General features: G+C 36.4%; 1 protein-coding gene across 1 annotated transcript; it reads right to left on the reverse strand.

The window, feature by feature from the left end:
- Positions 1–2,117: 2,117 nt before the first annotated feature.
- LOC117339961 lies at positions 2,118–8,920 on the reverse strand. The gene is made up of 9 exons (XM_033901683.1): positions 8,710–8,920; positions 7,600–7,741; positions 6,894–7,056; positions 6,297–6,535; positions 3,775–4,017; positions 3,276–3,429; positions 3,019–3,114; positions 2,728–2,823; positions 2,118–2,506 (listed from the first exon to the last, which is right to left on the reverse strand). The coding sequence occupies exons 3-9, from the start codon at positions 6,930–6,932 to the stop codon at positions 2,138–2,140; spliced, it is 1,236 nt and encodes a 411-aa protein (XP_033757574.1). The 5' UTR covers positions 6,933–7,056; positions 7,600–7,741; positions 8,710–8,920; the 3' UTR covers positions 2,118–2,137.
- Positions 8,921–25,666: the final 16,746 nt, after the last annotated feature.

Below are 25,666 nucleotides of genomic sequence, written 5' to 3' on the forward strand. Positions count from 1 at the left end.
GTAATAACATTCATCATCTCAAAATCGGAGATTGCTGCCTGTTGGCCATTGTTGTCCTGATCAGACTCAAAATTTGAGTGAAGATCAATTAGTGTTGGAGGAAAACCCAGATGTTAAATTTGTCTTCAAGTGCTAAAGAAAAGCAATAACAGTTTAACAGTTAGATATATCCAAGATGGATGCTATTTTGTTTTTCAAATCAGATTTAAAATTGAAAGGGCAAAAAATACCGATTGATGGAAATATACACTTTATGCTTGAAAGAAATAGTCTTCCAGTAAGATTTTAATATACAAGGTATACAAATAAAAATAGTACTCTAAATTGAACAAACATAACTGACCTACACATCATGTATGTTATCTCTCATATTTTCCCAAGTGTGGCATTAATTTTTAAATCATCTTAATTTGTCGCGGTCCATATATTGCCTATTCATCCAAAGCAAGACTGATAGAAGCCTTGTGATGGATAAATATTTTAAAGAAATATATTATCAATTTTTAAAAGAAAGTATACTCTATTTTCTATTCAAATGCTGGTGTTCAGGCCCAAGGGAATTTAACAGAAAAATATATACATGTACAATGTATATATTTTTACAGCATAGCCTCTCCCAGAAACACCCAGGCGTATAAAGGCTAAATTATATATAAACGTTTTTTATATCTCGAAGTTATTTTTTCTTCTTATTGATTATTAAGTAGAATTTGCCATCAATTATAGTAGTGTTATTGTATACTATCGATCACACGAAGGTGCCGCCAAGATCACCAGGGATGTCTTGTCAATTAGGTAGCTATGGCTGGCGGTAGTCGCCCGCTACACATGAATAATAATTATACAATTCCAATGATATATCACTCGCTTATTTTGTTAAAAAATAAACAAACAAACATAAACGACAGTGCGATTTTCATCTGGGCCCAATGATATTAGTCACCTAACGAAGCGAACTGTAAAATCCAAGTGCAGTTTTAATTATTGATCGCCATAAGTTATTTTTAACTTTATGATATATCAGATATGACACGAATGGCGTCTGTTTGTATTGTTTAATAATAACGTCGGTCGATACTTCGTTACTCTAACAGTTAGTCTCCAGCTTCGAATTATACAGCTCATTTCTAGGTATACAATGTATAAGGTCTATATATAAAAATGTATTCGTTGTGCAATGCCGATCCCGTATTTCAATTTATGTTGGGTATCTTACAAATTTTATTCGATATCAGGCTAAAACATTTCTTACAAAAAGATACAAAATACCTTCATGTTTTATAACTAGTACTACAGCGCCGACAGCCTATACACTGGTACTGTCTGTCACAAAAATGCATAACACTGCACCCACGGTATAAAAACTATCTAATTAACACCAACAAATGAAACAAATAGAAAATGTCTGTCATACATAAATACACCCGCTGCCACTTGATACCAGAAACACAACAACGTTAAAAGTATACTAACAATCGACCTTTAAATTCCAACCGAACGGGACGGTGTTTATGAAGTGACTCTGACCTTGGAACCTGTATTACAAAAACTTACGTTCCGGGTATCTGTGTATATAGCTATATTTTGTGTGTAAACTTTACTTTGTATATTATTAACTTTAATCAAAATCTATTAAGAAATGATGTAGCTACCGATTTTCTATATCCAGCAACAGTGACCTTGCCCTTTAAACCCTGAAACACAACAACGTCAGAAGTATACTCATAACCGACCTTTGTATCAAGTTTGATGAAAATCTATGAAAGACTAGGTGTTAAAATTGAAACAGTTGATGGTTTTCTATATTCAGAACATTGACCTTGACCTTGGAATCATTTCATTTCATTTCAACACATCAGTGTCAGAAGTGTACTGTTACTGGACTTTTGTATAAAGTTTGTCTGTCAAAGAATTAAGTGTCTATAGGTGTTAGAATTTGATTCAGAATGGGACGGGACGGGACGAACACCATTTGGATTTGGTCGATGATTTTGGTCAGACGATAGATGTATAATATAATCAAAAATGATATTTTCTGTACCGTATTGGACGTGTACATGTTTTTAAAATTTCATTCCTTCATCAAGTACGAGTTCTTAAATAACAAATGGCCAGGAAAGATTTTGAAAATTTAATCTTATTTTCCACTTTTCTGTCGCGATCTTTCATCAGTTCCCGCCTTCGATTTGCCGCCTCGTTTCGGTTTACTTGGCTCAGCATCAGCCCATCCCTTAGCAACCACTGCGCCTTGTGCCTGAGACAACAAGACGGGCCAAACTAACGAATCAATGGTGTTGCCTTCAGTTCTGTAGTACTGGTACCTAGAAAGGTTAAACGCGTAACCTTTCTTCCTCGTGAGCTCAAATGTCATAGCAGGATCTTGAACACACATGCACCAAGTGACCTCAACACACTTGCTGACGTAATCTTTGATCTTTTTGTGATTTTTTATCGTTTGTGCAATGTTCTGTTTCTTGAATTCTTCTACATCATTAACGGTGTATAACTGAAAGAAATAGTAATTGAGTATAGGATTAGAAAGTGAATTGAAGTCGAAATTCTCGGATATTGTATCACTGATTAATATTTTTCTTTAAAAAGTAAAAATTAAATGTGAAAAAGTGAAAAGATTAATCGGGAGCCTTCGTCACTTTCCATAAACGAGCAAATACTTGTTAACGGAAAGTGCCGAATGTTCCCGATTGGTGTAAAGATATCTATACATACCTTGGTAATGGCCGCCACTGTGCTATCCGACACCTTCCTACGGTAGATCTCTGCCTCTATACCACCAACCAACTTCACATCATACTTTGACAAAGGCTAAAATATAAAGCGAACTTCTATAAATGAGCACAGTTACAGTGATGGAACGCCATAACAATACATCTACACATATACTGTCAATATACCAACATTAAACGAAAAAGTGCCAAACTGGAATACGGTATGAGGGAAACCCGAAATAAATTTGTGTATTTAAAAAGAGTTTGTCACGTGACTATAACAAGTAATTACCCGACCCTCTGTAGATTGCAACAGAATGTCGTTCGTTCCCTCGACGATTTTGTGGAGCTGTTCTGCGGATTTCTTCTCAGCATAATGGTAAATTTCCTGAAACAAATAAATATTTGTAAGTTTAGGCAGGAATATTTAGTACAGATACGATTGTGTATGCATTGTTGACCTATATTAAACGTAAACTTCGTAACAGATCTTTGATAATCTGTAGCATATTTCTAAGTGATTGTCATATTATATGACTACTTTCTTACCACTAGAATATTAAAGAGTAGCTCCGTGCATTTCCTGTACTCCATACCGGAAGCTTCCAATGTTTGTAGGGCGGTCTCCCACTCCCTGTCAAACAGGTTAGCATACTGTTGTCCCACTTTTACTTTGTCGTTTGTCAGTTGCCCTTCGTCTCTCCTAGAAAAATCAGTAAATTTAAATAGGTCATGTGAAATTTCCAGACCGGGACTCTAACCCGGAACCTGCGAACCGAGCCCAGTTCCACCACATATAATATGAATTAAGTTGCTACTTAGAATATTGCTTGTAATCACTTCTTCAGTAAATTTCTTGGATTTGTAACCAAAATGTCGTGAGTTGTTAAAAACTATTTTTATTTCTTTTCGTAGACCTCTTTTACTTCTGCTATTTCGATTTAAACCGATTTAACTTCTAACTGAAGAAGGATGATGGTAGCACAACCTCGTCTCGTGGGTGATGGCCGTTGCCAATGATACCTTTACGAACCGAGGAACATGATACCTGTATCTGGACGAAGTAAACACGTCGCCCCGTGACCTAGAAGGATTAGGCGTCGCCTCGCCCAGGCGTCGCCGATTCATGTGTGCCTCGGCACTCCGATAGTCCAGTTCCTTATTCAAACGGGCTATTTCCTTATACAGAGCTTCGGTGCTGTCGGGAATGTCTTGACCAGGCCTCAATAGTAGCTGACTCGGTTTGGCCCGGGTGGCGACCATGTCCGGTGTCCCCGCCCAAATCGCCTCCCTGTCGACCATGAATAGTAAACGTAACACGCTTGTATTTGAACAAGAGGGTCAAGTCGAATTGTAGACATATGTAAAACCACAGGCATTTAATATTCCATTAAAAAGAAAGCTACGTTAAGATGATAATATAATTTTAACTCACCTGCCCGAAGGGCAAGTGAGCTTATGCCGTGGTGCGGCGTCCGTTGCCCGACCGCCGTCCGGCGTCAATTGCAACCTCTTCTTAATAACCAAAAGGCCTAGGGTTTTGATAATGGGCTTGTAGCATGCTGGGTATAAGGCTACATGGTTTGTTCGAATGAACGACCTTGATGTACATTCAAGGCCACAGGGGTCAAATATTCTAAAAAGAATAAACACCTTCTTCTTAATAACCAAGAGGCTCAAAGATTAGGCATGTAGCAAGCTTCGGTGAAGGCCCCTGAAGGACTACAAAGTTCTTTCAGGTTTGGTTCGGTACGGAGATTACCGAGTGTTCTGAGCCAATCGGATTGCAATCGGAACACCTCGCCTCCGTCTACGAACGTCTAGTTTCGGAGAAAATGACGAGGGGTTCCGATTGAATCGGATTGGTCTCGTACGCAGCACGTGCGGCACGTGTACGCTGTTCGCGGGTACCCAGGTCATGTGCGACAGACGTTTAGTTTTTTGAAATTTTGGTAAATTTTTTGCGGAAGTAGTACACATCACATTTTGGCAAGATCAGTGGTTTAGCGTAGGGTGGATGTTGTAAAGTAATCCCAGCATTCTTTAAGTTTCGAGCATTTAGGGCTGGTGCACCTCCTGATTTTGCCTGTTTTTATCAGTTATTTTTCAGACTGGGTGGCTCGCTCGGCTTCTTATTCTCTACTATATCGCAATTGCTTTGTTTTGTTTTCGTATACATGTAAATAGGTATGAGGAATAGTATATTTATAGTTCAATATACATACGTGTATACGTAGAGGGGAGAATATTGTCAATTTAATGTTGATTAATGAATGTTATGTTTAGAAATTTATAGTGATTAAACTATAACGCACGGCGGGCTAGCTGGCAAACTGACGTTTTTATGACGTAGTACAGATTGGACCACAAGTGTCAAATATGCGAAAATCTTTAAATAACTTCTTCTTAATAACCAAGTGGTCCAGAGACTTGATATCGAATATGTAGCATGTTGAGACGGAATGCTTCCACATTTGTTCAAACGAATGACCCTGACCAACATTCAAGGTCACAAGGGTCAAATATGTTATAATCTTTAAACAACTTCATCTTAATAACCAAGAGGCCCTGGGGATTTAATGTTGGGCCTGTAGCATGCTTTGTTGAAGGGCTGCCAAGTTTGTTCAAATGAATGTTCTTGATCTACTTTTAAGGTCACAGGGGTCAAATATGTTAAAATCTTTAAACATTTTATTTTTGACAGCCAAGAGACTCTCCAGACATATGGTGCCAACAGTATGCTGGAATGAAGGCTTAAACAATTTACTTGAATAAACCTGGCTAACTTTCTCTGATATTTCAATTAAGTGGTAATCAGTATTAGTTAAAACCTGCCTAAAAATGACCTAGATCAACCTCAAAGTTGCTCTAGAAGCAGTTGAGCGATTCAGGCCCACTGGGCCTCTTGTTAATTATATATGCATGTTAATCTTAAAACGTTATTAATTCATTTTTGCTTTGTTTATAGAATAGCAAATGCCTGTAGTATGCTGTATACATTGATATGGTGGATTGGCTTGGTTTGTTATTGTTTAACGTCCTATTGACTACTAAGGTCAATTAAGCCTAGCCATGTAGGTGAGATGTAGACTTGCGGTGAATTTCCTATTGTGATATCGCGAAACTAATGCCAAATTTATAGTGCTACCTCACTGAAGACATCCAGCAGGACACCTCACCCGGCCAAAGAAGAGAAAGGCTAAAATCCCTAATTTCGTCGCCTCTTACGAATCAACAGATACAATGTTTACGCCCTACCTGCAGGGCAAATGTTGTCAAAGAAGCAGAGGACACCTTCCCTCAGGATCACTTTGCATACTTATTGTTGTATTTTTTACAAATATATCCATGCACATTTATATTTTGTTTTTATTTCGCGCCTTCGTATTGCCAGAATAAAATTGAAAGCGGTTAACAACACCGGATTTATAGAGGCGTGTTATAAACATCTCCCATAGCTACAGAAGCCGCAATGCACCCTGGGAGTGCTATAACTGTGTATAACGTTATTGTAACTCTTTAAAGCTAGAATTTATAATTTCCTTCCGAAAATATATAACTTTGACATACCAATCCGTAACTCTGGCGTTTGTCATTGGTGACCACTCTCGGGGGTTTCTGATTGGAGTGGGCGTTACCCCTTGTTTCATGGAAGGAATGGCCGGTCGAACGGGCTCCTGGTGATGATGGTTTTGGTTTCGATATCCCGATTTCTCCAGGGCCATCCTCAGTTTTGTGTTTTCCAACTTGAGTGTCTGGCAGTCCGAGCAGGGTGGGAATATTGTCCTCTCTAAAACAACCGCCCGGTGCTGGCAGCAAAATACATTTATTTTTAGGTCGAGAACGAAGAGAAAATGTTATATTCACCTCACCAAAGGTTCATAATTGATAATTATCTGATTCTCTATACAGTGGGTGCCATTTTATGCAATTTTGTGACACGCATCATATACACTGTCAGCGTTTTAGCATCCGAAGGTAGTCCTCGCCAGTATGATATATAAAACAGACAAATGTGACTACATGGAGTTTTTTTTATTATTCTTTTAATTATTATTATTTTATTATTATTTTTGTTTATCTATTTTATTTAATTTTTTATTTCTGCTTTTACAAACTTATTTGATAGTCCAGTATCCTCTGTAATAAGTCGTTAGAATGACCCACCTGATCACGGGGACTTGCCACAAGTTTGTTAAACTGCATACTAAAGTAGATGGTGTCTAGGCACAGGACACTTGGCAGCTACCGGAAGTTGTCGACTGGAAACTTAATACTATATCCGGTTTACAAAGTTTCTGAACCCATGGCAATAAACGACGAATGGTAGCTAAAGAAACATAAAAAAATCAACGGGAAACTTGTCATTAAACATTTGTATGAAAACTAATACATATGTATACAAGTATGTAGTATATAAGGTTTTTTCTTGCACGTTTCAAGTTTCAATCAGCTGTAACGCTTTCATGTGAAATTAAGCACATTTTATAGACCATCTCATACTACATTGTATGTACTATATACGCGAACAGAAGGCGTAGATAGGCTTTGCCTATTGTCCAATTCGAAGATCTGAACCATAAAATTATTCTGAAATGAAACGTACGTATACATATATGTTTTAATGACATACGTCTGTGAAACAAATGTTAGGTTCCTCAGTACAAGTCGATATTAAGAACAATTCCCGGACTACTATAAATAGAAATGCCAATACCTGATATGGCTCATTAGCTGTTTAATTTCCCTATTGGTGTCGGGACCAAGGCCGTGTGCTTCTTGTCTTTAAAAAACATTTCACTGTTGATTTAGTTTAGAATATATCACAGGGGCAAGTATATTCCTAACCCACATTCCATATTGATACATTTACCTGTATATGGACCGTGGCTAGGAATGCATATTAAATCCCTGTGGAACATACTGCATCTGTATACTTGTGTACTCGTTGTCCATTGTGAAACTTTCTGTTAAAATATATATTTCCCGACATCTGCTGAATCGGTTTTAATATCCTGAAACAATTTAAACATACTACATATCTCAGTGTGTCAAGTTATTCGATGGACAACCGTGTACCCGTGGCTGGAGGGTCAAAGTTCAGGTGGACAGTCACATTTTGTGGTAGAACGCGTTCTAGTGAAAACGTTACTTCAGATTTTCAAAATGATGCTTGGAAGTTAACCTTACAATTTTAGGATAGTTTTTATGGCAAGTTAACATTGATTGAAGGAGCAAGGTCGGTCCCTACTTGCATAAAGCGATATAGATCTAGATTATTTCAAATATATATTAGATATCCCATATACTAAAGTAGTATATATGATATCCAATATAACATAATTATATGTATATCATACATCTCAAATGTTATATAATATTTTTGATATGTGTATTATATATCTCATATGTTATATAAGATATTTTATATGTTTATCATATCCAATATGTAATATAATCAGGAGCATCATTTTACATATATAGGGTTCAATTTTGAACATTAAGATCCCATTCTATGAAAAGATGGGCTCTCTTTTATGGTTTAAAGGCAAGTTGACATTTAATTAGGAAGCAATGGTGATCACAGTCTTGACTCTATAGGAATATCTGATACAAGACATCAAATAAACATTATAAAACACCATATACAATTATAGCCAAGTGAAAATACCATTTTATGATAATATATTATATATTTTCAACGATATAATATTGATCGGCTTTGCCCGCTGAATTAATTCTATTTTTTATATATATTTTTTATTATGTACAATGTACTAGTATTTCTATACAATTCTGTTGATGTAAACATCTACAATCGCAGACTGGGGATATATGCGAATTTACTTTAGGTACGCATTTTAGTTTAAACCTATTTATAGCTCATAAAGAGACAATGGGCACACGTTACAACTTATGAAATGTGTATGATAAATATGTAAATATATATGTAAATATATATGTAAATATGTATATATATTACCTGAATATGAAAGCGGGAATGATGAATTCCTTTTGGGGACGACACAATAATATTTACACTGTCTGCTGTCATCAGTGTCCTCAAATATGTCCCACGATATCTAGCTATGACCCTATTATTGTTGTCCTGCAATGTTTAAGTCTAACATAAACAATAAACCATAGGAAATTATCGAGTTAAAAGTCTTCGTCGTCTCCTAACAAAAATATTGACGTTTTAATTTTCCCTTCTTACGAATATTTTAGTATACCCAAGATAGTTTGTGTATATATTAACGGCGCTGTCCAATGTAACTATTTCAGACGGGGTAATGAATCGCGTGCTGTCATTGAGCAGGGACACACATGTGTACATACAAATTGTACGTCCCTGGAGTTGAATAATGACATTTTATAGACAGCTAACTTTCAGTATGTTGTAATTCAGTGCAGCGTTTAATTACCTAGATGTTTTAGAATACCCCGACAAACCTGCAGGAATACTAATGAGTAAAATCGTATGTACGTATTATTAAAGTGTCAATTGGATTTTGCTGGTGAATAGCCATTTAATCGTCTTGTAAACAATTTAATCCTGAACAAGAGTATCATTAACTCAATCATCGTGTGAAGTGACTGTCCTTCACGAGTGAGTGTTTGTTTTTCTGTGTGTATCGCCCAATGGCGTGTCATTTGACGCGATGTCTTCTTGTAGTAGCTGGTGGCTACCAAACTAAAAAACGATACAAGCTCATCTCATACTATCCTAAGCAATTGGTTTGAAGTTTTGGATATGAACACAACTGTATTGTGTGTCAAATGTTGCATTTTTCAATCACTTTAGATATATATGCTATATTTTATATCTGTATTCATGAATTGCATACAGGATCGACCTCAGCTTCGAAAGTCACGTAACCACACTGGGTAAACGTATCCTTGTAGCCGCTCTGACGCAGAGCCCTAACGTAACTCTAATTGACGTGTAAACTGTGTTAAATAAGGATAATTTGTTAAACATTTTTTTATCAATTTGAAAATAGGAAAAGAATGCTTTTGTTATAATGTTAGAAACACTGGGTCGTCCGCCATAAATGTCCGGATGTGGTTTAAATTTCCGCAAATTGTTGTTTCTTTAACTAATTGAATTTTATCTATGTTTGTAAATTCCGGATATTTAACCCGTGTTTCCTTCCCATTTTACATTGATTCATTCTGTACAGTTCTGTTTCTTGTCGAGAGATACCACCGAGTCTAATGAGCGATCCTGGTAAGATATAAAAATCAATTTATCAATACTATCAAGTGTAAAGGATGTATCATACACCATTAATCTTGTGACCCGAGTATAGACTATGTATTAAACTGGGACATCATCATTAAACTGTGTCATATTCCCCACCAGTGTATAAAATTCAATACTGTGACAATCAGACTACCCGTCATCAGTAGAATTAGCATAAGGTTCCTGTGTAAGCTAAAATATCCGTGTTTGATGCGGTACAAAATTTCGAAAGGCGTTGAAATACTCATTGTGCTGTTTCTGACGGCCAGTGTTATATACAAACTGATTAAGACATTATATATGCCATGTAGTATCCATTCATGAAGGTCTTATCAGCTCAGGTAAACAAATTTACGGTGTGGTCGATTTCGGTCATTTCACATTCTGTATCCATGACGACATGGTTCAAATTCTTTATTACTTTGAGTTTAATACAGTAATTCAGTCAACCCAAGGCAACTCACAAAAAAAATGCTCAAACACAACAAACAGGTAATGTGTGCAATAACCGTGTCATTCCACTATGGAGCCGTCTACCAGAAGACATTGTATCAGGGCCACCCATCAACACCTTCAAGAATAGACTTACGAGTCATCTATATAGCAAAATAATGTTGAATTTCAAAAATGAATATATATAATATATATTAATTTGCACAAAAATAGTCATGGAATATACCAAAATGTTTGTTAGGACATGTTGTTTCTTACAATCACCAATAATTTGCTGTAGATGCTAACAGTTTCTTCTATCGAATAACTTTGTGGTAAGATGTAGCATGGAATAATTCTGAGTCACAAAAATGACCAAACCTTAAAAATAGCCAAGCTGTTATGCTCACAAGTGTCTAAAGCACAGGGTAGGAGCATTTTGTTTGACCAGATTTGACTTTATGTACGTATAAACGTTTATTTTGTTTTGACTTTGAAATGCAAATGGCGGCTGTGACTACTATTACACAAATATGGCATAAAAGGAGGCATTTCAATCAATAAACATGCTCATATATCACACTTTTTAAGATATCTGATCATAGTAAGAAGGACCTTTTTAAGTCAAATTGTTAAACTGTTGAGTTTGTGGCCTCTTTCTGAAATAGGCATATTTTACCCCAAACTCAACAGTTGAACATTTTTGTCTAGTGTTCTTTATAGTATCTAATAAGAGCATTTTTGATGTTTGAAACACCCCCTTATATGTCATATTTGTGTAAAAATATTCACGACCGTAATTTGCATTAATTTTCAAGGTCAAAATAAAAACAGTGTTTATACATGTACATATCATAAAGTCGAATCCGGTCAAACCAATGCCCATAGTTTGTGGTATATCTATGATTCAGTGTAGAATACAATGCATTCATACAAACACAAACACAAAACAAACATAAAACAGAGTTGAAACAACCAGTGTGATGAGTTACGTAAAATCATAAAAGTATGATGCGTTGTTACACCAAATGCGTCTGCTTCTGGCTAGTATTTATAGACAAATATATTACCCCTACTCCTACTACATTTTTCGCCATAGCCGTATAATTTCTTTTGGCCCGGATATGACGCGACAGGTGGCGTTACTGGTCAAGATGAAGTATGTGATTAGTCAATGTAGCGGTAAATGCAAAATGCAGGCATGAAGGTAAAAACGAAAGAAAGTTAAGATTGAATGCAAGCTGAATAAGCGGATGTATCTTTTCAAATGACACATTCATGAAAATATATTCCTTATTCAAATGCAATCTTATTATCACCAAAAATGATTCAAACTGATATGATTTTGTTATCAGTGCAGAAACGCATTAGTTCGTTAGTTTAGTTCACTAGCAGTTTTACATTATAACCATCAGCATTAAAACTATGCCGTTTATCTTTTTTAAAGATATTTCTTGTTTTCTATAGATGATAACCAGAAGCAGACGTATGTCGTTACACTGACGGGTTGTCACGTTAGCCCGACTTGTATATCGGGAACTTACATATACATTGGTACCATGCAATTCTCAAGTTCCAATAATAATCGAAAAACACTAACATATTTGACCTGAATAAGATGCCTTTGAGTAGGTACGCAGAAGAATACAAAGGCCCATCGATTATTGGAGATTCAGCTATCTGTTATATCACTATACTTAAATAGTTATGCTTTCTACTTGAAAATAGGTTACACGCTGATACTGTTTGCTTTGTAAGATTTGTGTAATATTAGATCATTGATCACTCCATCCCTTTCCGTGTCCATATTCCTTAGCTCTGTACGTGTGTGCCGCGGTGGCCGAGTGGTTAAGGTGTCCCGACACTTTATCACTAGCCCTCCACCTCTGGGTTGCGAGTTCGAAACCTACGTGGGGCAGTTGCCAGGTACTGACCGTAGGCCGGTGGTTTTTCTCCGGGTACTCCGGCTTCCCTCCACCTCCAAAACCTGGCACGTCCTTAAATGACCTTGGCTGTTAATAGGACGCTAAACAAAAACAAACCAAAACTGTACGTGTGAAGTTTACCTATTGTATTTTATGTATTGTTTAAGGTATTTCGTGGAATTGACCCTTTGTGTATTTTTAAAGAATGGACGCGTCACAGGCGTGTGTCTGATGATGGATACTTCCCTAGGCGTGTTGTGTATTTGTGAAATACATAATTTTGAAATTAAATATGTATGACATTTTTTTACACAAGCAAATTTGATATTTCATTTGTGGAACTGGAGCAAGTGAGGACAATTAACTTGTAACTAACCTCACAAGTACCACAGTCTAACAACTGGATCAGGTAGACAAAGTCATATCAATTAACTATTGTTCATAGGCTAGACTTAACTGACATGACCATGGAATAATTGAAGTGACAGGTGGCATACATATCAAATGGGTCTATATGATTTGGTTATGGTCTATTCTTTTGTTGTTTCAAACAATTAGGAAACTTGGAATGATACTGTACATGTGTCACCAAGGTACTGTTGATAAATATGTACTATATGATATTTAACGGGGAAAGTAATGTGTAATTTAATTACCGTACAAATGCTGGTAACGGCGATGTCATAGTTAATTACAAAACCATGTAATTTAACATAATGTCATGTCTGGATGTGACTGAGTTTGTAGTTACGTGTATATATTCAGACTGGAATCGTCAGTCATCTCTTTATTCGGTTACGCGACCTGTTCAATTTTAAACTGAAAAAAGAATCAAAATATACATCTAAACATATCAGTCCAATAGGACCCATGTCGTGTAAGTTCTAACACTTAACAGTGTCCAATGTTCGAAATGGTCGTCCTACAATGTTCAATAACCTTGTAGTATTTACCATTCGTCCTCCAGTGTTCAATAACCTTGTAGTATTTACCATTTGTCCTACAATGTTCAATAACCTTGTAGTTTATACCGTTTGTCCTCCAGTGTTCAATAACCTTGTAGTATTTACCATTCGTCCTCCAGTGTTCAATAACCTTGTAGTATTTACCATTTGTCCTCCAGTGTTCAATAACCTTGTAGTATTTACCATTTGTCCTCCAGTGTTCAATAACCTTGTAGTATTTACCATTTGTCCTCCAGTGTTCAATAACCTTGTAGTATTTACCATTTGTCCTCCAGTGTTCAATAACCATGCAGTATTTACCATTTGTCCTACAATGTTCAATAACCTTGTAGTATTTACCATTTGTCCTCCAGTGTTCAATAACCTTGTAGTATTTACCATTTGTCCCACAGTGTTCAATAACCATGTAGTATTTACCATTTGTCCTCCAGTGTTCAATAACCTTGTAGTATTTACCATTTGTCCTCCAGTGTTCAATAACCTTGTAGTATTTACCGTTTGTCCTACAGTATTCAATAACCTTGTAGTATTTACCGTTTGTCCTCCAGTGTTCAATAACCTTGTAGTATTTACCGTTTGTCATCCAGTGTTCAATAACCTTGTAGTATTTACTATTTGTCCTCCAGTGTTCAATAACCTTGTAGTATTTACGATTTGTCCTCCAGTGTTCAATAACCTTGTAGTATTTACCATTTGTCCTCCAGTGTTCAATAACCTTGTAGTATTTACCATTTGTCCTACAGTGTTCAATAACCTTGTAGTATTTACCATTTGTCCTCCAGTGTTCAATAACCTTGTAGTATTTGCCATTCGTCCTACAGTGTTCAATAACCTTGTAGTATTTACCATTTGTCCTCCAGTGTTCAATAACCTTGTAGTATTTACCATTTGTCCTACAGTGTTCAATAACCATGTAGTATTTACTATTTGTCCTCCAGTGTTCAATAACCTTGTAGTATTTACCATTTGTCCTCCAGTGTTCAATAGCCTTGTAGTATTTACCGTTCGTCCTACAGTGTTCAATAACCTTGTAGTATTTACCATTTGTCCTCCAGTGTTCAATAACCTTGTAGTATTTACCATTTGTCCTACAATGTTCAATAACCTTGTAGTATTTACCATTTGTCCTACAGTGTTCAATAACCTTGTAGTATTTACCGTTTGTCATACAATGTTCAATAACCTTGTAGTATTTACCATTTGTCCTCCAGTGTTCAATAACCTTGTAGTTTATACCATTTGTCCTCCAGTATTCAATAACCTTGTAGTATTTACCATTTGTCCTCCAATGTTCAATAACCTTGTAGTATTTGCCATTCGTCCTCCAGTGTTCAATAACCTTGTAGTATTTACCGTTTGTCCTCCAGTGTTCAATAACCTTGTAGTATTTACCATTTGTCCTACAGTGTTCAATAACCTTGTAGTATTTACCATTTGTCCTACACTGTTCAATAACCATGTAGTATTTACCATTTGTCCTCCAGTGTTCAATAACCTTGTAGTATTTACCGTTTGTCCTCCAGTGTTCAATAACCTTGTAGTATTTACCATTTGTCCTACAGTGTTCAATAACCTTGTAGTATTTACCTTTTTTTTCCAGTGTTCAATAACCTTGTAGTATTTACCATTTGCCTCCAGTGTTCAATAACCTTGTAATATTTACTATTTGTACTACAGTGTTCAATAGCCTTGTAGTATTTACCGTGTGTCCTCCATCGTTCAATAACCTTGTCCTCCAGTGTTCAATAACCTTGTAGTACTTACCATTTGTCCTCCAGTGTTCAATAACCTTGTAGTATTGACCATTTGTCCTACAATGTTCAATAACCTTGTAGTATTTACCATTTGTCCTCCAGTGTTCAATAACCTTGTAGTTTATACCATTTGTCCTCCAGTGTTCAATAACCTTGTAGTATTTACTATTTGTCCTCCAGTGTTCAATCACCTTGTAGTATTTACTATTTGTCCTCCAGTGTTCAATAACCTTGTAGTATTTACCATTTGTCCTCCAGTGTTCATAACCTTGTAGTATTTACCGTTTATCCTCCAGTGTTCAATAGCCTTGTAGTATTTACCATTTGTCCTCCAGTGTTCAATAACCTTGTAGTATTTACCGTTTGTCCTCCAGTGTTCAATAACCTTGTAGTATTTACTATTTGTCCTCCAGTGTTCAATAGCCTTGTAGTATTTACCGTTCGTCCTACAGTGTTCAATAACCTTGTAGTATTTACCATTTGTCCTCCAGTGTTCAATAACCTTGTAGTATTTACCATTTGTCCTACAATGTTCAATAACCTTGTAGTATTTACCATTTGTCCTACAGTGTTCAATAACCTTGTAGTATTTACCGTTTGTCATACAATGTTCAATAACCTTGTAGTATTTACCATTTGTCCTCCAGTGTTCAATAACCTTGTAGTTTATACCATTTGTCCTCCAGTGTTCAATAACCTTGTAGTATTTACGATTTATCCTCCAGTATTCAATAACCTTGTAGTATTTACCGTTTATCCTACAATGTTCAATAACCTTGTAGTATTTACCATTTGTCCTCCAGTGTTCAATAACCTTGTAGTATTTACCATTTGTCCTCCAGTGTTCAATAACTTTGTAGTATTTACCGTTTGTCCTCCAGTGTTCAATAACCTTGTAGTATTTACCATTTGTCCTACAGTGTTCAATAACCTTGTAGTATTTACCTTTTTTTTTCCAGTGTTCAATAACCTTGTAGTATTTACCATTTGTCTTCCAGTGTTCAATAACCTTGTAGTATTTACTATTTGTACTACAGTGTTCAATAGCCTTGTAGTATTTACCGTGTGTCCTCCAGCGTTCAATAACCTTGTCCTCCAGTGTTCAATAACCTTGTAGTACTTACCATTTGTCCTCCGGTGTTCAATAACCTTGTAGTATTGACCATTTGTCCTACAATGTTCAATAACCTTGTAGTATTTACCATTTGTCCTCCAGTGTTCAATAACCTTGTAGTTTATACCATTTGTCCTCCAGTATTCAATAACCTTGTAGTATTTACCATTTGTCCTCCAATGTTCAATAACCTTGTAGTATTTGCCATTCGTCCTCCAGTGTTCAATAACCTTGTAGTATTTACCGTTTGTCCTCCAGTGTTCAATAACCTTGTAGTATTTACCATTTGTCCTACAGTGTTCAATAACCTTGTAGTATTTACCATTTGTCCTACACTGTTCAATAACCATGTAGTATTTACCATTTGTCCTCCAGTGTTCAATAACCTTGTAGTATTTACCGTTTGTCCTCCAGTGTTCAATAACCTTGTAGTATTTACCATTTGTCCTACAGTGTTCAATAACCTTGTAGTATTTACCTTTTTTTTCCAGTGTTCAATAACCTTGTAGTATTTACCATTTGCCTCCAGTGTTCAATAACCTTGTAATATTTACTATTTGTACTACAGTGTTCAATAGCCTTGTAGTATTTACCGTGTGTCCTCCATCGTTCAATAACCTTGTCCTCCAGTGTTCAATAACCTTGTAGTACTTACCATTTGTCCTCCAGTGTTCAATAACCTTGTAGTATTGACCATTTGTCCTACAATGTTCAATAACCTTGTAGTATTTACCATTTGTCCTCCAGTGTTCAATAACCTTGTAGTTTATACCATTTGTCCTCCAGTGTTCAATAACCTTGTAGTATTTACTATTTGTCCTCCAGTGTTCAATCACCTTGTAGTATTTACTATTTGTCCTCCAGTGTTCAATAACCTTGTAGTATTTACCATTTGTCCTCCAGTGTTCATAACCTTGTAGTATTTACCGTTTATCCTCCAGTGTTCAATAGCCTTGTAGTATTTACCATTTGTCCTCCAGTGTTCAATAACCTTGTAGTATTTACCGTTTGTCCTCCAGTGTTCAATAACCTTGTAGTATTTACTATTTGTCCTCCAGTGTTCAATAGCCTTGTAGTATTTACCGTTCGTCCTACAGTGTTCAATAACCTTGTAGTATTTACCATTTGTCCTCCAGTGTTCAATAACCTTGTAGTATTTACCATTTGTCCTACAATGTTCAATAACCTTGTAGTATTTACCATTTGTCCTACAGTGTTCAATAACCTTGTAGTATTTACCGTTTGTCATACAATGTTCAATAACCTTGTAGTATTTACCATTTGTCCTCCAGTGTTCAATAACCTTGTAGTTTATACCATTTGTCCTCCAGTGTTCAATAACCTTGTAGTATTTACGATTTATCCTCCAGTATTCAATAACCTTGTAGTATTTACCGTTTATCCTACAATGTTCAATAACCTTGTAGTATTTACCATTTGTCCTCCAGTGTTCAATAACCTTGTAGTATTTACCATTTGTCCTCCAGTGTTCAATAACTTTGTAGTATTTACCGTTTGTCCTCCAGTGTTCAATAACCTTGTAGTATTTACCATTTGTCCTACAGTGTTCAATAACCTTGTAGTATTTACCTTTTTTTTTCCAGTGTTCAATAACCTTGTAGTATTTACCATTTGTCTTCCAGTGTTCAATAACCTTGTAGTATTTACTATTTGTACTACAGTGTTCAATAGCCTTGTAGTATTTACCGTGTGTCCTCCAGCGTTCAATAACCTTGTCCTCCAGTGTTCAATAACCTTGTAGTACTTACCATTTGTCCTCCGGTGTTCAATAACCTTGTAGTATTGACCATTTGTCCTACAATGTTCAATAACCTTGTAGTATTTACCATTTGTCCTCCAGTGTTCAATAACCTTGTAGTACTTACCATTTGTCCTCCAGTGTTCAATAACCTTGTAGTATTGACCATTTGTCCTACAATGTTCAATAACCTTGTAGTATTTACCATTTGTCCTCCAGTGTTCAATAACCTTGTAGTTTATACCATTTGTCCTCCAGTGTTCAATAACCTTGTAGTATTTACTATTTGTCCTACAGTGTTCAATCACCTTGTAGTATTTACTATTTGTCCTCCAGTGTTCAATAACCTTGTAGTATTTACCATTTGTCCTCCAGTGTTCATAACCTAGTAGTATTTACCATTTGTCCTCCAGTGTTCAATAACCTTGTAATATTTACCGTTTGTCCTCCAGTGTTCAATAACATTGTAGTATTTACCATTTGTCCTCCAGTGTTCAATAACCTTGTAGTATTGACCATTTGTCCTACAATGTTCAATAACCTTGTAGTATTTACCATTTGTCCTCCAGTGTTCAATAACCTTGTAGTTTATACCATTTGTCCTCCAGTGTTCAATAACCTTGTAGTATTTACTATTTGTCCTACAGTGTTCAATCACCTTGTAGTATTTACTATTTGTCCTCCAGTGTTCAATAACCTTGTAGTATTTACCATTTGTCCTCCAGTGTTCATAACCTAGTAGTATTTACCATTTGTCCTACAGTATTCAATAACCTTGTAGTATTTACCGTTCGTCCTACAGTGTTCAATAACCTTGTAGTATTTACCATTTGTCCTCCAGTGTTCAATAACCTTGTAGTATTTACCATTTGTCCTACAATGTTCAATAACCTTGTAGTATTTACCATTTGTCCTACAATGTTCAATAACCTTGTAGTATTTACCATTTGTCCTCCAGTGTTCAATAACCTTGTAGTTTATACCATTTGTCCTCCAGTGTTCAATAACCTTGTAGTATTTACGATTTGTCCTCCAGTATTCAATAACCTTGTAGTATTTACCGTTTATCCTCCAGTGTTCAATAACCTTGTAGTATTTACCATTTGTCCTCCAGTGTTCAATAACCTTGTAGTATTTACCATTTGTCCTCCAGTGTTCAATAACCTTGTAGTATTTACCGTTTGTCCTCCAGTGTTCAATAACCTTGTAGTATTTACCATTTGTCCTACAGTGTTCAATAACCTTGTAGTATTTACCTTTTTTTTCCAGTGTTCAATAACCTTGTAGTATTTACCATTTGTCTTCCAGTGTTCAATAACCTTGTAGTATTTACTATTTGTACTACAGTGTTCAATAGCCTTGTAGTATTTACCGTGTGTCCTCCAGCGTTCAATAGCCTTGTCCTCCAGTGTTCAATAACCTTGTAGTACTTACCATTTGTCCTCCGTTGTTCAATAACCTTGTAGTATTGACCATTTGTCCTACAATGTTCAATAACCTTGTAGTATTTACCATTTGTCCTCCAGTGTTCAATAACCTTGTAGTTTATACCATTTTTCCTCCAGTGTTCAATAACCTTGTAGTATTTACTATTTGTCCTACAGTGTTCAATAACCTTGTAGTATTTACTATTTGTCCTCCAGTGTTCAATAACCTTGTAGTATTTACCATTTGTCCTCCAGTGTTCATAACCTTGTAGTATTTACCGTTTGTCCTACAGTGTTCAGTAGTCTTGTAGTATTTACCATTTGTCCTCCAGTGTTCAATAACCATGTAGTATTTACAATTTGTCCTACAATGTTCAATAACCTTGTAGTATTTACCATTTGTCCTCCAGTGTTCAATAACCTTGTAGTATTTACCGTTTGTCCTACAATGTTCAATAACCTTGTAGTTTATACCATTTGTCCTACAATGTTCAATAGCCTTGTAGTATTTACCATTTGTCCTCCAGTGTTCGATAACCTTGTGGAATTTACCATTTGTCCTCCAATGTTCAATAACCTTGTAGTACTTGTAGTATTTACCATTTGCCCTCCAGTGTTCAGTAACCTTGTAGTATTTACCATTTGTCCTACAATGTTCAATAGCCTTGTAGTATTTACCATTTGTCCTCCAGTGTTCAATAACCTTGTAGTATTTACCATTTGTCCTCCAGTATTCAATAACCTTGTAGTATTTACCATTTGTCCTCCAGTGTTCAGTAACCTTGTAGTATTTACCATTTGTCCTCCAGTGTTCAATAACCTTGTAGTTTATACCATTTGTCCTCCAGTGTTCAATAACCTTGTAGTATTTACCGTTTGTTCTACAGTGTTCAATAACCTTGTAGTATTTACCATTTGTCCTTCACTGTTCAATAACCTTGTAGTATTTACAATTTGTCCTCCAGTGTTCAATAACCTTGTAGTATTTACCATTTGTCCTCCAGTGTTCAATAACCTTGTAGTATTTGCCATTCGTCCTACAGTGTTCAATAACCTTGTAGTATTTACCATTTGTCCTCCAGTGTTCAATAACCTTGTAGTATTTACCGTTTGCCCTACAGTGTTCAATAACCTTGTAGTATTTACCGTTTGACCTCCAGTGTTCAATAACATTGTAGTATTTACCGTTTGTCCTCCAGTGTTCAATAACCTTGTAGTATTTACCGTTTATCCTCCAGTGTTCAATAACCTTGTAGTATTTACCATTCGTCCTACAGTGTTCAATAACCTTGTAGTATTTACCATTTGTCCTCCAGTGTTCAATAACCTTGTAGTATTTACCATTTGTCCTCCAGTGTTCAATAACCTTGTAGTATTTACCATTTGTCCTCCAGTGTTCAATAACCTTGTAGTATTTACCATTTGTCCTCCAGTGTTCAATAACCTTGTAGTATTTACCATTTGTCCTCCAGTGTTCAATAACCTTGTAGTATTTACCATTTGTCCTACAGTGTTCAATAACATTGTAGTATTTACCGTTTGTCCTCCAGTGTTCAATAACCTTGTAGTATTTACCATTTGTCCTCCAGTGTTCAATAACCTTGTAGTATTTACGATTTGTCCTCCAGTGTTCAATAACCTTGTAGTATTTACCATGTGTCCTCCAGTGTTCAATAACCTTGTAGTACTTACCATTTGTCCTCCAATGTTCAATAACCTTGTAGTACTTGTAGTATTTACCATTTGTCCTCCAGTGTTCAATAACCTTGTAGTATTTACCATTTGTCCTCCAGTGTTCAATAACCTTGTAGTATTTACCATTTGTCCTCCAGTGTTCAATAACCTTGTAGTATTTACCGTTTGTCCTCCAGTGTTCAATAACCTTGTAGTATTTACCATTTGTCCTCCAATGTTCAATAACCTTGTAGTATTTACAATTTGTCCTCCAGTGTTCAATAACCATGTAGTATTTACCATTTGTCCTCCAGTGTTCAATAACCTTGTAGTTTATACCATTTGTCCTCCAGTGTTCAATAACCTTGTAGTATTTACTATTTGTCCTACAGTGTTCAATAACCTTGTAGTATTTACTATTTGTCCTCCAGTGTTCAATAACCTTGTAGTATTTACCATTTGTCCTCCAGTGTTCATAACCTTGTAGTATTTACCGTTTGTCCTACAGTGTTCAGTAGTCTTGTAGTATTTACCATTTGTCCTCCAGTGTTCAATAACCATGTAGTATTTACAATTTGTCCTACAATGTTCAATAACCTTGTAGTATTTACCATTTGTCCTCCAGTGTTCAATAACCTTGTAGTATTTACCGTTTGTCCTACAATGTTCAATAACCTTGTAGTTTATACCATTTGTCCTACAATGTTCAATAGCCTTGTAGTATTTACCATTTGTCCTCCAGTGTTCGATAACCTTGTGGAATTTACCATTTGTCCTCCAATGTTCAATAACCTTGTAGTACTTGTAGTATTTACCATTTGCCCTCCAGTGTTCAGTAACCTTGTAGTATTTACCATTTGTCCTCCAGTGTTCAATAACCTTGTAGTATTTACCATTTGTCCTCCAGTGTTCAATAACCTTGTAGTTTATACCATTTGTCCTCCAGTGTTCAATAACCTGGTAGTATTTACCGTTTGTTCTACAGTGTTCAATAACCTTGTAGTATTTACCATTTGTCCTTCACTGTTCAATAACCTTGTAGTATTTACAATTTGTCCTCCAGTGTTCAATAACCTTGTAGTATTTACCATTTGTCCTCCAGTGTTCAATAACCTTGTAGTATTTGCCATTCGTCCTACAGTGTTCAATAACCTTGTAGTATTTACCATTTGTCCTCCAGTGTTCAATAACCTTGTAGTATTTACCGTTTGTCCTACAGTGTTCAATAACCTTGTAGTATTTACCGTTTGACCTCCAGTGTTCAATAACATTGTAGTATTTACCGTTTGTCCTCCAGTGTTCAATAACCTTGTAGTATTTACCGTTTGTCCTCCAGTGTTCAATAACCTTGTAGTATTTACCATTCGTCCTACAGTGTTCAATAACCTTGTAGTATTTACCATTTGTCCTCCAGTGTTCAATAACCTTGTAGTATTTACCATTTGTCCTCCAGTGTTCAATAACCTTGTAGTATTTACCATTTGTCCTCCAGTGTTCAATAACCTTGTAGTATTTACCATTTGTCCTCCAGTGTTCAATAACCTTGTAGTATTTACCATTTGTCCTACAGTGTTCAATAACATTGTAGTATTTACCGTTTGTCCTCCAGTGTTCAATAACCTTGTAGTATTTACCATTTGTCCTCCAGTGTTCAATAACCTTGTAGTATTTACGATTTGTCCTCCAGTGTTCAATAACCTTGTAGTACTTACCATTTGTCCTCCAATGTTCAATAACCTTGTAGTACTTGTAGTATTTACCATGTGTCCTCCAGTGTTCAATAACCTTGTAGTACTTACCATTTGTCCTCCAATGTTCAATAACCTTGTAGTACTTGTAGTATTTACCATTTGTCCTCCAGTGTTCAATAACCTTGTAGTATTTACCATTTGTCCTCCAGTGTTCAATAACCTTGTAGTATTTACCATTTGTCCTCCAGTGTTCAATAACCTTGTAGTATTTACCGTTTGTCCTCCAGTGTTCAATAACCTTGTAGTATTTACCATTTGTCCTCCAATGTTCAATAACCTTGTAGTATTTACCATTTGTCCTCCAGTGTTCAATAACCATGTAGTATTTACCATTTGTCCTCCAGTGTTCAATAACCATGTAGTATTTACCATTTGTCCTCCAGAGTTCAATAACCATGTAGTATTTACCGTTTGTCCTCCAATGTTCAATAACCTTGTAGTATTTACAATTTGTCCTTCAGTGTTCAATAACCTTGTAGTATTTGCCTTTTGTCCTCCAGTGTTCAATAACCTTGTAGTATTTACCATTTGTCCTCCAGTGTTCAATAACCTTGTAGTATTAACCATTTGTCCTTCAGTGTTCAATAACCTTGTAGTATTTACCATTTGTCCTCCAGTGTTCAATAACCTTGTAGTATTTACCATTTGTCCTCCAGTGTTCAATAACCTTGTAGTATTTACCGTTTGTCCCACAATGTTCAATAGCCTTGCAGTATCAAATAATTCAGTTTACAAAAATAACGGCACATCTAAATTTTAAATTTTTATCTTATTTATTTATTTATGAAATACAATACGAACTCTATAGCATGATAGAAGGGAGATTGGATTTTGAAACAAGCTCAATTTAATGACGACAAAGACAGAGTGTAATAATGTAGTAACGTGTAAACCCAATACGTGGATACACTGGCACTGAAGAGTGTAATACTGTAGTAACGTGTAAACCCAATACGTGGATACACTGGCACTGAAGAGTGTAATACTGTAGTAACGTGTAAACCCAATACGTGGATACACTGGCACTGAATAGTGTTGTAGTAACGTGTACACCCAATACGTGGATACACTGGCACTGAAGAGTGTAATACTGTAGTAACGTGTAAACCCAATACGCTGATACACTGGCACCGAAGAGTGTAATACTGTAGTAACGTGTAAACCCAATACGCGGATACACTGGCACTGAAGAGTGTAATACTGTAGTAACGTGTAAACCCAATACGCGGATACACTGGCACTGGAGAGTGTAATACTGTAGTAACGTGTAAACCCAATACGTGGATACACTGGCACTGAATAGTGTTGTAGTAACGTGTACACCCAATACGTGGATACACTGGTACTGAAGAGTGTAATACTGTAGTAACGTGTAAACCCAATACGTGGATACACTGTCACTGAAGAGCGTAATACTATAGTAACGTGTAAACACAATACGTGGATACACTGGCACTGAAGAGTGTAATACTGTAGTAACGTGTAAACCCAATACGTGGATACACTGGCTCTGAAGAGTGTAATACTGTAGTAACGTGTAAACCCAATACGTGGAAACACTGGCACTGAATAGTGTTGTAGTAACGTGTAAACCCAATACGTGGATACACTGGCACTGAAGAGTGTAATACTGTAGTAACGTGTAAACCCTATATGTGGATACACTGGCACTGAAGAGTGTAATACTGTAGTAACGTGTAAACCCCATACGTGGATACACTGGCTCTGAAGAGTGTAATACTGTAGTAACGTGTAAACCCAATACGTGGATACACTGGCACTGAAGAGTGTTGTAGTAACGTGTACACCCAATACGTGGATACACTGGCACTGAAGAGTGTAATACTGTAGTAACGTGTAAACCCAATACGTGGATACACTGGCACTGAAGAGTGTAATACTGTAGTAACGTGTAAAACCAATACGTGGATACACTGGCTCTGAAGAGTGTAATACTGTAGTAACGTGTAAACCCAATACGTGGATACACTGGCACTGAAGAGTGTAATACTGTAGTAACGTGTAAACCCAATACGTGGATACACTGGCACTGAAGAGTGTTGTAGTAACGTGTACACCCAATACGTGGATACACTGGCACTGAAGAGTGTAATACTGTAGTAACGTGTAAACCCAATACGTGGATACACTGGCACTGAAGAGTGTAATACTGTAGTAACGTGTAAACCCAATACGTGGATACACTGGCACTGAAGAGTGTTGTAGTAACGTGTAAACCCAATACGTGGATACACTGGCACTGAAGAGTGTTGTAGTAACGTGTAAACCCAATACGTGGATACACTGGCACTGAAGAGTGTAATACTGTAGTAACGTGTAAACCCAATACGTGGATACACTGGCACTGAAGAGTGTAATACTGTAGTAACGTGTAAACCCAATACGTGGATACACTGGCACTGAAGAGTGTAATACTGTAGTAACGTGTAAACCCAATACGTGGATACACTGGCACTGAAGAGTGTAATACTGTAGTAACGTGTAAACCCAATACGTGGATACACTGGCACTGAAGAGTGTAATACTGTAGTAACGTGTAAACCCAATACGTGGATACACTGGCACTGAAGAGTGTAATACTGTAGTAACGTGTAAACCCAATACGTGGATACACTGGCACTGAAGAGTGTTGTAGTAACGTGTACACCCAATACGTGGATTACACTGGCACTGAAGAGTGTAATACTGTAGTAACGTGTAAACCCAATACGTGGATACACTGGCACTGAAGAGTGTAATACTGTAGTAACGTGTAAACCCAATACGTGGATACACTGGCACTGAAGAGTGTAATACTGTAGTAACGTGTAAACCCAATACGTGGATACACTGGCACTGAAGAGTGTAATACTGTAGTAACGTGTAAACCCAA

This window comes from Pecten maximus, chromosome 12 (assembly GCF_902652985.1).
Source record: "Pecten maximus chromosome 12, xPecMax1.1, whole genome shotgun sequence".
Classification (NCBI taxonomy): Eukaryota; Metazoa; Mollusca; class Bivalvia; order Pectinida; family Pectinidae; genus Pecten; species Pecten maximus.